The sequence below is a fragment of the Cornus florida genome, unplaced genomic scaffold (genome assembly GCF_030987335.1).
Source record: "Cornus florida cultivar Cherokee Brave unplaced genomic scaffold, ASM3098733v1 CherokeeBrave_3.0.0_Hap2_Chr06, whole genome shotgun sequence".
Taxonomy (NCBI): domain Eukaryota; kingdom Viridiplantae; phylum Streptophyta; class Magnoliopsida; order Cornales; family Cornaceae; genus Cornus; species Cornus florida.
In genome coordinates, this window is record NW_026775576.1 from 67,788,004 (window position 1) to 67,805,772 (window position 17,769).

A 17,769-nucleotide genomic window follows, 5' to 3' on the forward strand; every position below is an offset into this window, starting at 1 on the left:
AAGTGGTCTTCTTCATTTGTAGTTTGATTACCGGTGGTGGGTCTTCGGGCTTGTTACCGTCGTTGAACAAGAAGAAGGGTGGGTACGTCTTCGGGGTCATTGAAGAAGAATAATAGGTGGGGTGGGTCACCACCGCAAAAACCCCAAGTTCCACCATCCGGTAAAGATCAAATCAGTCCGAATTGATTCACAAAATTCTACAAACCCTAGGGTTTGAAATCGACGTATTTTGGTGAAGAAGATGCCCCTAAAGTGTTATAGGTTAGAAAAGTAGGTTGATCAATTCAAAGAAGCTCAGAGAAATGGTGGTAACAATGGTCAGATCCCTAAAATGCATAATATATGTATGTGTGTGTATGTATATATTTATATAGGGAAAATTAGGGTTTGTGATTTGTAGAAAGAGAGATAGAATATGGGGTTTGCGGCCATGGTGGTGAACAATAGAGAGAAATGGTGGCTGTTGTGGAGCTTTGCGGTGGTGGTGTGGAGGATGAAATGACAGTAGGTGGTGGGGGCGTAAAGAAATTGAGGTAATGGAGGGTGGGGGTGGTTGGGGTTGTGCAACAGATATTATATAAAGGTGTTTTAGTCTTTTTAAATGTTTAATATTTTATGGTTAAAATGAATTAAATATTAAGGGCACTCTCATCTTTTTAGATCTTCTAAGGGCATGTTTGAACCCTTGGGGTTGTCTTTGTTAACTTTATCAAACCTAAGGAGTGTCATCGTCCAAATAACAACTAAGTTGTATATGATTATCAATACATCAAACTTCAAGAACAGGAGTGTCGTTGTAATTAAGTCAAATAAGTAAGTATACGTAATTTAGTTACTATTATAATATTATCCAGTACTGCGCCCACGTAGTCCATGTTAGTCTAGGTCATTGACTTGAGAGTCATTGTAATTTGTAAACCATATACACATCTCATCTTCTCATACCAAACACTCTCAATTTGAAGCTGCGGCGCCGCCTCTTCTTCTCATCTTCTGTATCCGATTCGTGGTTCCGGCTGTGTTGATAGCCCACATCGTCTCAACCGATAGCCCAAAGCAAACCCCTAAAATTAGAGAGAGAAATGGTTGGCGTTTGCAACTGATATCTCAAGAAACAAGAGTAGCCCCCATTTGTTAAATCCGCTACATCAGTTCCAGCTGCTTTCACCAAAATTGCCTTTTTCACGACAGTGCAAGACCTCGAATCAGCCACATAAAAGGATCTCAGTATCGGATTTCTAGATGCCTCTTCCCCTTCTTCTTCCTCTATCTCTTGATTGAGGTGAGGTGAGGTGAGGTGAGGTGAGGTTTGGTTATGGAGTTTGGTGTTTTGGAAATCTTGTGTCATATATGCACTAATCTCTATAGTTGGCTATTAAGCTATTTGATTCTAAGTTGTGTAATACTTTTGTTCGGAGCACAATAGATTGAAAATTTTATTATATATGCTCTATATAGATTGACAATTTTATTATATGATGGATTGTAAATTTTAACCAAAGAAGTTGGCAGTGGACTTTATTCTACAACTGGTCATAGAGAATAAAGTCCACTGCCAACTTGTTTACTACATATATATTATTGCATTTGGTTTGGGGATGAGAGAAACAGAGGGAGGTGTCCGTGAGTTGCACCCAATTGTCACCCCTATTATACATGGGTACAAGGATTCATTTAAAATAAAAGATCCTAATCCACCGTGAAAGTCTTTTTTATCTAATCAGTAAATTAAAAGATTCATTAAATAACTAATCTGACTTTTTTTTAATCCGTGTCAAAAAAATCTGTATCAATCCTGTTAAAAGCGTACATGCCTCTCGGTTTTATTATTTTTTTTTCAAAAATGGACCCGATCTGTACTTAAGTCTTAACCCACTACAAGCATGTTAAATATGGGTCAGAATCCATATTTTATTCGCCCGTATGCCCAGCCCTAATAAACACACTGGCGTGTAAAAGACAGAGTAACAAAGGGTCAGAGCGCCTCTGCCCTATTATCCCAAGTTCGAATCCACTCCTCCCTTAACCTTTTGTTAAGTTATACCTTTTTCCAAATCTCCCTGCTCAGTGGCACGCGAAAACCAACACACAGTTAAAAGAAAAGGAATTATACACTATTTGAGGTTAGTGGGACCTTCTAAAGGCCAACGTGGCTTTGAATGATTGGTCTATGAGGATGGATCACGGTTGATTGCGATTAGTTGGAAAAGTAATACGAAGAGAAATCAGGATAATGCAAAGGTTAAGTCAGCTATATAAAAATGTGCAAAATAACACCCATATTAAAATAAATAAATTTAAAAAGTGCATATAACTCCCATATGGCCGTATTTTATATCTTTTGAACAATTTGTCTCTTGAATAAATTTGTTGAAAAATATCCGTTAGTGATCTTATTATTATTATTTTTAATTCCAAAAAAAACTATTTTTGTGTAACAAGAATGTCCCTACCAAGGATTTGTTTGGATGTACTTAAAAACCTATTGATGAAAATTTTTCTCTTTAATATTTTTTCCTTCTCTAAAATATTTCTATGTTTCGCGTTTAGCAACCTATTACCCAGAGGACATCCTTTTTATTTTTTATTTTATTTTTATGATACTATATTTCATTTGGTTTGTCATGAGATTTTGTACATCATTTTTAATTTTTTTGAATGTTATTTATTTCAACATATATATATAGATATATAATCTTTATATATATACAAACATAATCTTTCTTGCAAATTTTTTTTTCTAATTTTATAAATTTTCCTTCTATTCCTAGAACTCTCCTTTTATAAAAAAATATAATATATCTCTCTCTAAAATTTCTTTGTGTTGTTGATAAGAATCTCTCTCTAATTTTTTTTTTCTCTCTAAAACAAAGCACTTGGAATCAGCAAACCCCAATAAATTTCATAGTATCAACACATAGCACAATTAGCGTTACTTAACTTATTTAACCCGCTCCAAACAATCAGTAATCCATTAATTCCAATATCTTCAAAACGATTAAGAGAAAAAAATTACAAACTAATTACAAATTTTTGGTATAAAGAGATAGAAATCATAAAAAAAATGATATATGAAAGCAATATTAGGAAGTTTTGATCAATTCTATGAATATTTTCATTTGTGTGGAATTGTTTATTTTTTACTTGCAAATTTTTACATTTATATGTTCTTTCTTCAAATTTTAACTTTATGCATCAATACAACACGTCATTCTTCACTAGTTAATCAATGTTGTCTCAAATTTTTATAAATAGTTGGGTTTATTTATGGCTATGGAATAAAATATAAGACGGGTGGGTGCCTGAATAAAGGAAGAATATATGTGTGTGTGTGTGTGTATATATATATATATAGAGAGAGAGAGAGAGAGAGAGTATTGTTAAGTTGTGGTAGGCGAAGAAGGAAAATGTTATATGAAAATGATATATGAATTTAAAGATAATTTTGACATTTTGGCTTTTGCTTATTTTTTATTTTTGTATTTTTTTGTAAAGATAAAGTAAAGTTAATTTAAGTAATTTTACTGCAAAAATTATGATTTGTATTTATTTGCACAAATTAAAATATGTAAAATAATTACAAATTTTATATATCGTGAGTAATTTTTTGCTATCCATGATCATCATGGGGCTTTTCCTTTTCGTCTTACTCTTAGAATATCAATAATTGGTAAATATAGGATATATATTACTCAATTAAGATTAAAATTCAATTTCATCCATTTCAAACAACTAAAATCCTTTTTAAAATCCAATTCTGATGCGGAGTTAAATTTCCAATTCAAATTTGAATTCACTCTCTCTCTCCTATATAAATAATTGAAACAAGTGCAGAAAGCACACCTAAAGTATACTCCACGTAGAATTTTTATCCTTATTTGAAAAAGTGTGCAAAAAACATCTTTAATCTTTTAACAATGTGCAAAAATACCACCTCTGGCATAAATTAGTGATGTAATACCCATTTTACCATTTTACTTTTTCGAAAATGCCTAAGGGGGGTATATATGTTACTAACTTTGTAATATAGGGGTGTTATGTGCACATTACCTTATATATGTATTTTTTTGAAACTTTTTTCTCTATATATATATCTCTAAATATATATATATTTTTTTAAACTTTGAGAATTTGTAGAACAAAAATTTGAATTTTTTGTGATTCCAATTTACTCTTTTCTACTACTTTTATTTTATATATATATATATTTTTTTGTACCAACACTGTTAAACCAGAAAAAAAATTAAAAATAAAATTCTAATATCAGTGTGCACTGGTTTTTGGAGTTTGGAAAAATTTTGTTTTCTTTAGTTTGCATTTTATTTTTGTTTTTTATTTTTTATTTTTATCTTTACTTTTCTTTTATACTTTAACTTTTATTTTATATTTTTATCTTTACTTGTCCATTGTCGCCGTCCTCCAATTATGTCATTTTCGGTTATTTTATAAAATTGTTTATTTTTATATATTTTGTAAAATAATTCAGTAAGGATAATTTTGTCAATTTAGGGTTTAAATTTGTCAGAGGGACCTATTTGCACCAGATTGAAATTTGAGCCAATTATGTCATTTTCGGTTATTTTATAAAATTATTTATTTTTATATATTTTATAAAATGATTCAGTAATGATAATTTAGTTAACTTAGGGTTTAAATTTGTCAGAGGGACCTATTTGCACCAGATTGAAACTTTAGGGGTGTTTTTTTGCATGAGGGACACTCTCCAATAGTGTCTTTTTTAGTTATTTTACAAAATTATATATTGTTATATATTTTATAAAATGGTTCAGTAAGGGTAATTTAGTCAAGTTAGGGTTTAAATTTGTTAAAGGACCTATTTGCACCAAATTAACTACTTTAAGAGTTTTTTTACACATGAAAGATGTGATATGCACTTTAATTATACTTTATATTTTAGAGATGTTTTCTGCACTTCACCCATAAATAATTACATCTTCATCATGCATTACTTACTTATTGCTGATCAAGATATCGAGTGAATTAAATTGCAGGTAATTAATTGATCATTCTTCGAATCATTTATCCTTTTATTATATAATCTATTAGTCACATGCATATATACACATCTTTTACTAATTTCAGTACTCATCAATCATGTTTGTCCAATATTGAGCAGAGGTATGGATGATGATAATGAAAAAGGCAGGAAGAACCAGACATATAAGAATTGGGAGATGTACGTTAACGCGTTGGAGCATATATTTGGCCATTGCTGTATTTTTGCTGCCTCATTTGGTTGGTGCTGTTGAAGAAGAAGATTTCATATGGTTTGTTGCAGTTATTAAAATGTTGTTGCTCACTTTCTTGGCACTTAAAACATTTGTGTGTTTTTTGAACCTCTGTCTACACTTCACAAACTTTTTGAGCGGTAGTCACAAGGTGGAACCCATATTGGAGTTGAAAGTCTACCAGAAGTATATGTTTGACAAGTTTTACAGAGATCACGGGATGATGACCTCCTTGACAATCTTCGGTGGCCGCAATGGCTTTTTTATTGCTGCTTCAATTGATTTATGTCTCTAAAGATATCAAACAATATTGGGCAAACATTAAAGCAACTTACAAGCATGATTACACTAATTAAGTTCGGCTAAAGAAAAATTTAATTCAATTTTGTGAGCTACTTTGGCTAGAAGCCTAATGATACTCTATTAGAATCTCCCTCCTTCCTTTCATTCGACCACCACAATGCAGGGCCTTAGCCTCCTCTGTAATATTTGAGGTAATGTTTGATTTTTTTGCCATATATATGAAAAATTAATACAATGCCTCTTAAAATTTTTGGTTTCTAAAATTATCTCTTTTAATTTCTTTTATTTATTTATTTTTCAAATTCCTTTAGTTTCATAAAAGAAAAAGTCAAATTTTCTTGACTCTAATTTTTTTCTTTTAAAGTTCTCTCATTTTTTTTTATACTTCTTTTCAATGTGCATATTTGAATAATTTTTTTCTTCTTTTTTTATATATTTTTTATTTGATTGTTATATATATATATATATATATATATATTTGGTACTGTGCCCTTAACTTGAAAATTTGAAATACAAGAAACAATGAGTGCCTCAAAGATTGTTTAAATTGGTCCCGTGTGAGAGGAGGTTTGGACTTTTAAATGTTAGTGGTGATTTTGAATATTTTATATAAAATCAATGGGATTCAAACATATTTTTACATAATAAAATGATGGCTCCGTTTACGTTGGATCCCAAGTTTTATCACATCCTTTTCATAATAAAAGGTACATTTTTCCATTCGAATACAGGAAGGTTTTCTAGACAAGATCCATAATTGTACAAATCGGGTAAAATGGATTTGGGTTGGATCTCTAGAGAAAAGGGTCCATTTCTTGCCCTGTCAATGCAAGAAAAAATAAATAAATTAAGAGAATGTGTGGCGTGTAATTAAATCAACAAATTTAATTAATAAATTCTTAATGAGAAGACTGAAGTATAAAGATTTTTTTTTCTTTTTTTTAAGTTAAAAGTTAACAACTTAAACCACTGCAATTCGGGTTGCATAAGCTCTTAGATTGAATTGCAATTTACAATCTTGTTCCTAATTAAGCAAGTTTGTACCGGCTGCGCTATTAAGCAAGTTTGCATTGGCTGCGGTACTGCACATTTTAGTTTGTCTGTACCTCTGTCTACACCTCATAAAGTTTCTGAGCGGCACTCGCAGAGTCGCAGTCGCAGGGTCGAATCCATATCGGAGTACAAAGTGTCTGAGAACTGAGAAGCATATGCTTGACAATAAGGCTGGCCCTAGCCCAAGGCGACCAAGGCGGTCGCCTAGGGCCTCAGATTTTAAGGGGCCTCAAAATTTTGAGGCCCATGCATGATGGGCCACTAAAAAAAAAAAAAAAAAACTTTAACCAAATGCAGCAAATCTTTTAAAGGGTCTCAAAATTTATAGGCCCATAAATGATGGGCCACAAAAAAATAAAAAAATAAAAAAAATTTTGTTACCCAACAAATCATTTAAGGGCCTCAAAAAAAAAAAAAAAGAAAAAGAAAAAGAAAAATGCCCTTCTCAAGAATTTCAACGGACTCTCAACTCTCAAGCTTACCTGTTACCCTCTCTCTCTCTCTGTGCAAGACTGAAGACCACAAGTCTATAACTGCAAATTTTTTTTTCTTCTCAAAAATCAAAGTTCAAAACAGAAAATTGAAAACATCACTGTCATCACATCATCACCTCTTTTGCCGGCTTGCCCTTTGCCTTCTTTTTCCACAGATCTCTCTCTCTCTCTCTCTCTCTCACCCATCCCATTACTTTTTCTAAATTCTAACACAAACAGTGACACACACACATATATATTATATATATACACACACTGACACACACTAAATATTTATTATTAATTATTTGAATCTTTAATTGCAGGAAAATTCGCTTCCTCCATTCAATCTCTCTCTCTGGATAATCTGCCTCCTTGCCATTCTTGGGTATGTGCTTTCCAATAGTCATATTTAACAATATAAATAAAAATTTTGTACTTTAATTATGTGAATGAGTCTACGACATAAGTTATCTCTCCAAACTAAACATATAAAAATTAAAGGATTTATGCTTTTATTAGGACAAGTGCAGAACTTGTTTACTTCTTATTACAACATAAATTAATGACATTGTAAACAATGAAAAATGATTTTCAAGTCAAGTCAAAAGAAAAGAAAAATCAGAAGACGAATTGCATTATTTATACAATGTTAGCTATAAATTGTTACCACAATTATAACTTTTTTTTATTTTTATTTTTTAAAAATTTATGACAATGTCTCAATAAATTTAATTTAATAAAACTATAAACTAATTTAAGTTATAGAATAATAAAAACTGATTTATAATAATTTGGTCTAATGCTCCAATAAATTCTTTGATAAAATATAAGTATATTCAAAATCTTCTTTTGGAGTGAGATTGTAAATTGTAACTGTGAAGAAGATGAAAAAAAAATAAAAAATAAAAAAAAAATTTATAATGAGAGAGGAGAAAAAATATGCTAGGAATTAAAAAAATAAAATTAATAAGAGTCTTAGACAGATTTCTCCCATACCATCATCATATTCTGATCATTGGATGCTTCTAAAAGTAATATTAGGCGCCCGTTGATAGTGAAATTTGTTATTTTGATTTAATTTGTCATATTCTTCTGTGTGAACTGTGAACTCAATGAATTTGTTGTAAATTTGTAATACAGGAGTTCCAAACTTCCAATCCAGCAACCCTTCACTTGAAGACATATTATTTAGACATCTCACGAGGTATTTTTGTTTTTCTGTAAATCATATCATTTAGACAATTCATGAGCAATCCTTCACTTGAAGACATATCATTGAGCCATTGAGGTAATCTATATTTTCTTTCAGCAAAGCATTTTTTTTTATTTTTTTATTTTTTTTTATTTTTTTATTTTTTAAAGTTTAGTTTTATGTTGATTGTGTTTCCTGTTATTTAGATTTCAAGATTTTTTTACAATTATGTCTAAAAGAAACTTTGAATTTGGGAATAAAAAGAAAAAGAAAAAAAAGAAGAAGAATTGATTCAATCTCAAAAAGGTGTTATTCATAAGTTTCTTAGGAACAATGCACGAATTGAGAGTTTAGTTGATGATTTGGTGAATGAAGAACATAGGAATGAAGAAAATCTTAATGAACATGGAGATTTAATGAATGAAAATAGGAATGAGAATCAAAACGAAGAAAATGTGAATCAACTTGAAAATTTGATAAATGAAAAATATTTGAATGAGAATGATAATCTTCTTTTGAACATTAATGATCCAGGAAATTGGAAAGATATTGATAAAAAAAATGAGAGATTTATTAGTTGAAAGAGGTCCTCCAAGAGATGCTAAACTTAAAAATTTTCCTAAAAATTCAAAAAATAGGCATTTCTCTTCTACATATTACATTCGACATTTGTCAAACGGTGAAAAACATGATAGGAGATGGCTACTCTATTCGAGTTCTTTGGATAGAGTCTATTGCTTTTGTTGTAAGTTGTTTAAATGTGACGAACAAAAAACTCAGTTGGCAAATGAAGGAGTCAATGACTGGAAAAATCTTACTGACAAACTTAAAAGTCACGAGACTAGTCATGAACACATTGTTAACATGGGGCATTGGATTGAATTAGAAATCAGATTACAAAAAAATGCAACAATCAATAAAACTGTGGAAGAAAAAATCAATAAAGATAGAGAACATTAGAGGCAAGTATTATTGAGAATAATTTCCGTTGTGAAAACTTTTGCTAGAAATAGTTTGGCATTCCGTAGGGACAATGAGAAGCGTTATGAAGAAAATAATGGAAACTTTTTAAGCATAATTGAAATGATTGCTGAATTTGATCTAATAATGAAAGAGCACATTCGTTGAATTCAAGATAAACAAATTCATTCCCATTATCTTAGTCACAAAATTCAAAATGAATTTATTCTTCGAATATCGAATGAAATTAAATGTGTAATCATTAAAAGGGTTAAAGAAGCAAAATACTTTTCAGTTATTCTCGATTGTACTTCGGAAGCAAGTCATGAAGAGCAAATGTCACTTATATTAAGATGTGTTAATGTTTTAGCAAGTCCGATAAATGTGGAAGAGTTCTTTTTAGGATTTCTAAAGGTGGATGATACATCAGGGCAAGGGCTTTTTGATGAACTTGTAGATGCTTTGAAAGCTCTTGAACTTGATATTGGTGACGTAAGAGGACAATGGTATGATAATGGTTCTAATATGAAAGGGAAACACAAAGGTGTACAAAAAATATTACTAGATATAAATCCTAAAGTATCCTATACGCTGTGTGGTTGTCAATATCTTAATCTTGCACTTTGTGATATGGCAAACTTTTGTTGTAAAGAATTATCTTTTTTTGGAGTTGTGCAATGCATGTATTCATTGTTTTCATCTTCCACAAAGCGATGGAAAGTTCTCACAGACAATATTAAAGGTTTTATACTTAAGCCATCATCCCAAACACGTTGGGAAGGTCAACTAGAAAGTGTTAAAGTAATAAGATTTCAAACTCCAGATATAAGAAATGCTTTAATTCACTTAGCAAATACCAGTGAAGATCCCAAGACAAAAAGTGATGCTGAGTGCTTAGCTACATATGAAATTGAGAATTTTGAGTTCTTACTTGGCATGGTTATTTGGTTTGATATATTGAATGCTATTAACAAAGTAAGCAAAATCATGTAAACAGAGGACATGCAAATTGATGTTGCTATAGATCTCTTAAAAGGACTCATTTCTTTTTTTAAAACTTATAGAGAAAATGGGTTTAAATCTGCTATGATTGAGGCTAAAGAGATCGCAACTGAAAGGGAAGTTGAACCATTATTCCGTGAAAGACATGTCATTCGTAGAAAGAAACAATTTGACAAGAGTGCTAATGAAGAGATGACACAATCGGCCGAAGAATCGTTTAAAGTTAATTACTTTATATACATAGTTGATCAAGCTCTTTCTTCACTAAAGAGTAGATTTGAACAATTTCAACAATATGATGACTCTTTTGGATTTTTGTTTAATTTGGAGAGGTTGAAGTCTCTAAATAATGATAGTTTAAAGTATTCATGTCATAACCTTGAAAATATTCTAAAACATGACATGGTTTCTGATATTGATGGGACTGAATTATCTTTAGAGCTACAAGTCTTAAGAGAAGCTTTACCAAAAGAAACAAAAAAGGCAATTGAAGTATTGGATTTTATAAAAAGGTTAGGTTATTGTTTTCCAAATTCTTAGATTGCATATAGAGTATTATTGACTATCCCAGTTACAGTTGCATCTGCTGAAAGAAACTTTTCAAAGTTGAAGTTAATCAAATCTTACCTGCGGTCGACGATGACACAAGAGAGATTGAATGGATTGGCTATCTTATCTATTGAAAAAGATGTATTAGAGAAAGTTGATTTGAGCACTTTAATTGATGATTTTGCAGCTCAAAATGCAAGACGGTCACATTTACTTTGATGTAAATTTTACACTTTTATAATTTTTTTTGGCACCTGTGAAACTTATGTATAGAGGGCCTCACATTTAAAGTTTTCCTAGGACCTCTCAAGATTTTTTCAATCTTAGGGCCGGCCCTACTTGACAAGTTTTACAGAAGTAACAGGGTGATGACCACCTTCGCAATGGTCGCCGGGGTAATGGCTTTTTTACTGCTGTTTCAATCGATACATGTCGCTAAAGATGTCAAACAACATTCAAACAACACAACAAATATGGTGGTTGCTGTTTCTACAGGAATGTGCTTCATTTTATGGGGCTTAATCACTACAATACATGCTTTCAAAATGTTTCAGCTTCGTATTACTAATTCTCCTCAATCAATGTCAACACCATCAGTACGTAGCAAGGTGTGTGTGTGTGTGTGTGTGTATATATATATATATATATATATATATATATATATATTCAAAGAAAGCGTTGTTACTGTATGTCTTCCTCTCCCTACCATATTTTAATGTACATGACACAATTTGCTAGAAAAAAGAAAAAGAAATTAAAAGGTCTGCATCTTTTATATAGTGCAGGTCACCTTAATTTGTTTTAAATTGAAGAAGGCCAGCTATATATAGATTGTATCAGATAATTGGGAAACGAGTTTAGACAACATTTGAATGGGATTGAACATACTGATAAGGAAAAACCATGGAGACCTGAAAAACCATGAGAGAAAAACCTCCAACAGTAACACCACCTCGCTGGCCGGCCAACAACCTGAAATCCCAATCACCCAATCACCTAAAATCACCTTTCAATCCCTCTCAACTTAGGCATAACCCAAGTACATCGTCTCTTAATGCACATCCTCCATTATTCCCGAATAAACCCCCGCGTATACCTTCAAAATCAACCTCAAATAACCACCTAAAAACTAACCCAATGAACGAAAAAACAACTCCTCTTGATCATCCTCCAAAACCAGCCCCAAATTACAGCCTTCCTCCCGATCATCCTTCAAAATCAGCTTCAACCTGTCCATCAAAGGCTCTGCATAATCCCCAAGTACTTCCCTCTTTGAATGATTTGAAGCCGAGACCTCCATCCGTTTCTGGGCATACTATTAACAAAGTTCTAAAAGCCCTTCAGCATGATCCCATTCTGAATCACTCAAACGTGAAGGTTGATGATGTGGTCTACCTTCCGGATGGTTTGGATGCAGCCATTATGGATGCTTCAAAATTTGAGCTCTTGAAGGAAATCGATAGACTTAAAATGCTACTCAATAGCAAGGAAGAAGAGTTGCGTGCTGCTCTGCAATTGATCTCACAGCTCTCATCATCGCTGAGTTCGGCCATCAACGCCTTAAGGGACATTCTCACAAAGAGTGCACTCCACGCGCCACCACTGCGTGTTATGGAAGCTGAATTTGACCCAACTGCCACCAATTTGAATTCAAATTCAAACTTTTATGACACATGTCATATCAACCTATGTAAAGCTGAAGCTTCACGTGCACTAACTCAGAATCAGTTGGACCAAATCCTAACCAACCCTAACCAAAATGATGGCAACTCCTTTTCATTCCCAACCCTGCCAGTTGGTCCCTCGTTAAACCCTGACTACACTTATCACCCCATCCAAACATCAACATCTCACCTTCCATAACCTCCAAACCATCCAATGCTTATAGCTATTGTTCCAGCCACTACAGAATGTTGCAGTGTTAAGGATCGAAGTCCTGAAGATGATAGTTGGGCCACCATTGTATGTTCCCTCACCCAAGGCATGGAACCTGGAGTTTTTTTAGCCTTTTAAGCTTAATGATGGTTTAGTGGTTGAATCTCTGGATGAAGTTTGTGACGAAGGGATTAAATTTTGGTCTTTATGCCTCACAGGTACCTTCCAAAGGAGAATGCCATTCAAGCTTGTCTCTAGCACTGCCCACAAGCTATGGGGTTCCAGGGGGTTAGAAAGAGTCCTTGTTAGTAAGAACGGAACTTTTTTCTTCAGATTTTCTTCTCTAAAGCAATGCAGGAGTGTCCTTACAGGTAGACAGTGGACCTTCACAGATAAGCCTATTACTCTTAATCTATGCATGGCATGTTGATCCACCTCATACTCCCAATGAATCTCCCAAATCCTTATCCATTTGGGTTAAACTATTTAACGTACCCTTGCATTATTGGTCCCCCAAGGGATTGAGTTATATGGCAAGTGCTATTGGCAAGCCTCATTTTGCAGATGCCATAACCCAAGATATTAGTAGGGTTGACTATGCCTTGATTTGTGTTGAGATTACCCCAGCATCCCCCCTCCCTTCCTCTTTCCATGTTAGAAACAGAGGACGCAGATTGGTTGAAATCAATGCCCAATATCCTTGGAAGCCTGAAGTCTGTGCAATTTGTGAATCCTTTGGGCATATTTCTGACCAATGTAACAGAAAGGAGAAGAATTGTGTTCCCAAGCTTGGTCTTGATAAATCTTTATCGAATAAGTCATGGCATCTTATCACTAAAAGAAAAGGTTCATCCTTCCAATGTAATCCCATTCAAAATCCATTCTCCAAGCAAACCAACTCCACCCCAGAGAAGGAGGCCTCTACATCTGTTTCCTATGAACAGGCATTAATTCCCACAGCTAGTTTGTCCATGCAAGGTATAATTATGTTGGATCAATCTATTTCCACTCTCAAAGAAGTTTAGGAGCTACCTTTGTCCCCCACCAGTACTGAAATTGAGCATGTTCCTGAGCATACTACACCCCTTCTATCCAACAAATTCAAAGCATTACATCTTGTAATTGACCTCTCCTCCCATAAGATGGTTGTATCTGATGACAGTATTGTCTCATCCCAGCCAGTCCTAATAGCCAATTCATTTGGATCCTTAGAGCTTGCACATAAGCCTGAGGTGCTGACTGCCTCTGAAGATAAAGACTCAGCAACTTATGTTCCAAACAATGACCAGTATGATCCCTTTTATTCCCCCATACTCAACAAAGCCCTTAAACCTAGGAAGCCAAACCATGGTAAGCACTTTAAGACAAGTAAGAATGTTAAAATTTCTAAGCCATGTTTGAACAATGTTGCAACCCTTAAGGGGTTATGTAAGTTAACAAGTTTTTCCCAATGATTTGGGGAGCTTGGAATATTAGAAGATTGAATTCCCCCCTCAAACAAGTGGAAGTTAGAAAGTTAATCAAGGAACAGGGTTTATGCCTAATGACTTTGATGGAAACCGAAGTTAATCATGGTAATGTTGCTGAAATTCATAGAATCATTGCCCCCATTTGGAGTATCCTATGCAATTATCAGTTCTCAGTGCTTGGTAGGGTGTGGATTCTTTAGAATCCCACTCAGCTCACTATTACTTCTCTGTCTATGAATGGTCAAGTGATTAATTGTAATGTGTGGATTCCTTCTTTGAATACAAAATGCTTTGCTTATTTCGTCTATGGTGCTAATACAGCTGGGGATAGGGAATCACTCTGGAAGAGTATTAACCATCTCAATGTCTCAGGAGTGCCATGGATTCTAATAGGGGACTTCAATATCCTAAGGCATGTTAATGAATCCTTTGGGGGAGCCAGTAGATGGACTCAAGGCATGATGGATTTCAATGAATGTGTTCACAGAAATGAATTGGATGACCTAAGATTCTCTGGTATTCAGTTTACATGGTCAAATAACAGCTTTGGTTGTGCCAACATTTCGAGGAAGTTGGACAGGGTTTTGATGAACCAAGCTTGGATGTCAAAATTTCCACAGGCTGCTTATGAATTTCTTCCTCATGGTATTTCTCATCATTCACCTATGGTAGTTAATTTGGGAGACATTGCACCCAAAAGAAATGTACCTTTCAGATTTTTTAAATTCTGGAGTTTGAATGACAAGTTCTTAGACATTGTGTTCCATAGATGGCAAAGGGAGGTTCAAGGCACAAAAATGTTTTGTGTTGTTCAGAAAATGAGATCACTAAAGTATCCACTGAAGCTGTAACGACCCGAACCCAGGGGTCTGAATCGCTAACCTGGTCCTTACCCGAACCCGAGGCCAACTAAGGACACTACAATCCTATCCTATGTTAATACATAATATACGTGTCATCCCAGGGTTTATATAAAAATAATAATAAATAATAAAATGAGATCATAGCTATAAAGTATGTCAAAACGATCTACTAACCCATCGAACTCTATGGAGGAGCGTTGTCCGCCACTTCCCGTCCGTGTCCTGAAAAATGTTAAATATAAGGGATGAGCAAATTACTCAGTAGGAGGTGCCTAAGACACACCTCTGATGACCCCGTGAATCCACATAGAGAATAGATAACATGAAAACGAGATCATATGATACCGAGGATGTAAACCATAACCACAACATCCAATATAAACACAAATGTCATACAAGTCACAAATACACCATGTATGCCAATGAAGTGCAATGCCATACTCATGTCGCTCCCTATTTCCGAAACATTTCCGTTTCAACTTCCAAACCATTAGTGTAATCCAACCTAAGGCACCTCCAAGGCATCACGAGGGAGGGGTTGACTAGTCTTCCCCGACGACATGGCACCTCCATGGCGTCGTCTGGGTAGCTCAACCACACTAGAGTCTCTTTCTAACCCCCTCTAGATCACACTAACACCACGGACCACTAGGCGCTTCCTAAGCATCCGGGTTTTTGCAAACATTTTTCAAAACAATTTCCCCAAAATAGTTTCATTTGCTTTCAAAACATTTTTCCCTTTTTCATGCCCAATGTCATGCGTGAACATCACATACTTTTCCGATGTAATAGCAAAAAAAGATTTTATATTACACAATTCAACATACTTTCACATAGCAATTTCTAGCAAATTACTAAGCACCAAAGGTATGGAATTTAATACATTAGGCATGCTTTTCATACAAATCAATTAATACACATATTCAAAGATTTCATATTACACAATTCAATATACTTTCCCATAGCAATTTATAGCAAATTAATAAGCACCAAAGGCATGGAATTTAACACATTAGGCATGCTTTTCTCACACAACAACAACAATACACATAATTATAATTTTTATATACAACAATTAAATCATATTAAAGAAAATTCATCACAATTATAGCATGCTAGACAACAACACATAGAGAATAATTCACTAAAATCCAAGAAGTTATGGATTAAACACCCCTACCTCACTTAGATGCAAAAACCCCCAAATGGGTCCCAAAATTCAAAATCCCTAGAGTGCACCAAACAAGTAATTCCTTGCATCTATGTGGAGGTCTCACCGTGCTCTCCGTTTTGCCGTAAACGGCATCCAAAACTTTTAAGAAACGAAGAAGTAATTAAAGATTGAAGCTATGATGTAAAAAGAAAGAAAATGAAACCAAGAATGAGAGAGAGAAGAGAGCTTACGAGAGAGAGAATGAAAATGAGGCTAGAATGGCCTCTTGCTTATTAAAAATCAAGTGGTGGGTTCCTCCACTCACAAAATCCCACCTTTTAAATTTCTCCACCACAAAATATATATATGTAAAAATCACAAACATTACAATCTACCATCCTTAAAAGATTTCGTCCTCGAAATCTACCCTCCTTAAATAATGAGGCCCACAATCACACCCCTTCCAGAGAATGTTTCACAAAACCCAAAACCATGAACTCACCAACATTATTGCCTTTGACATAGGACGGTACCAGGCAATCACACACCACTGCCACAAAACACAATATTCACCATCCTATGAGGGTACTCATTACTCACGACATCAGAACACAAGACCAATTAGGCCCTACATCCGACTCTCAACGGACATTAGTCCACTCTACATTGCTATGCAAGGTTTCGAAGCCCGAAAAAGGAACGGTCTTTAGACCACCGAACATGACAATATCCAATCTCAACTCCTCCCTAAAAGGACACATAAAACTCCAGACAAAGACTTCCATCTCACAATTAAGCTCAACTCTAATCTACGCATCTCTGTCAGACCGAACACTCACTACCTAATATTTAACTACACCATTACATACCCGTACAACGACTACCAACCATACCAAGCGGCAGTCACTAAACTTATCATCCTCAAGATGACTAAATAATGAATCTCCCAATGACTACATAATCATGAATTGCCAGAACAATAAAACAATTTATCCTGTACCTAGGTCACAAATCCTTAAAACAAAATCTTCAATAATTAATGATCGAATCACAAACCCTATACTAGACACTTGGTATTACCTAATACATTTCATCACCCAAAAAAAATCATCCAAATCCACACTGTCACACCGATACAACGCGTAATACCGTGCTCTCACTACCCCTGACAAATTGAAACAATCATTGACCTTAGACCCGACATCATGCTAAGAGGAACTGATTCAGGAGAAATGATTGGCCAGGCCATTCTCATCATCAATCCAGTCTCAGTACAGATGTCATTCATGTCCTCAGGTCTAAACCTCAAACACACTCTCACACAGTCCACAAGACAACCATGAGATTCACTCACTATCAATCCATTGTTCTACATAACCACAATGGCTAAATAGTCACATACTTACTAAAAAAATCATAATCATGCTTTAATCATACAACCCTAACAAGCTAGTAATAACACAGCACCAAATGTCACAATCATTGACTAGCGTAAAAACTCTCTAATGATCTCATAGCACCCATACCAGGTAGACAATTCCGTAACATCATTCGGTTCAATTCTTACTTCTTCAAAACACATAATACGACTGTCTCATGCCTGAAACCTCAAAATCAAAATCAAT

At 34.1% G+C, this 17,769-nt stretch overlaps 1 protein-coding gene across 1 annotated transcript; it reads left to right on the plus strand.

Annotated features, from left to right (window-relative positions):
* The first annotated feature begins 453 nt into the window (after positions 1-453).
* Positions 454-11,003, plus strand: LOC132314265 (uncharacterized). Its single transcript, XM_059813148.1, has 7 exons — positions 454-533; positions 5,138-5,256; positions 7,405-7,466; positions 8,222-8,285; positions 9,604-10,222; positions 10,298-10,727; positions 10,776-11,003. Exons 1-7 carry the CDS (start codon positions 454-456, stop codon positions 11,001-11,003), a joined length of 1,602 nt encoding a protein of 533 aa, XP_059669131.1.
* Positions 11,004-17,769: the final 6,766 nt, after the last annotated feature.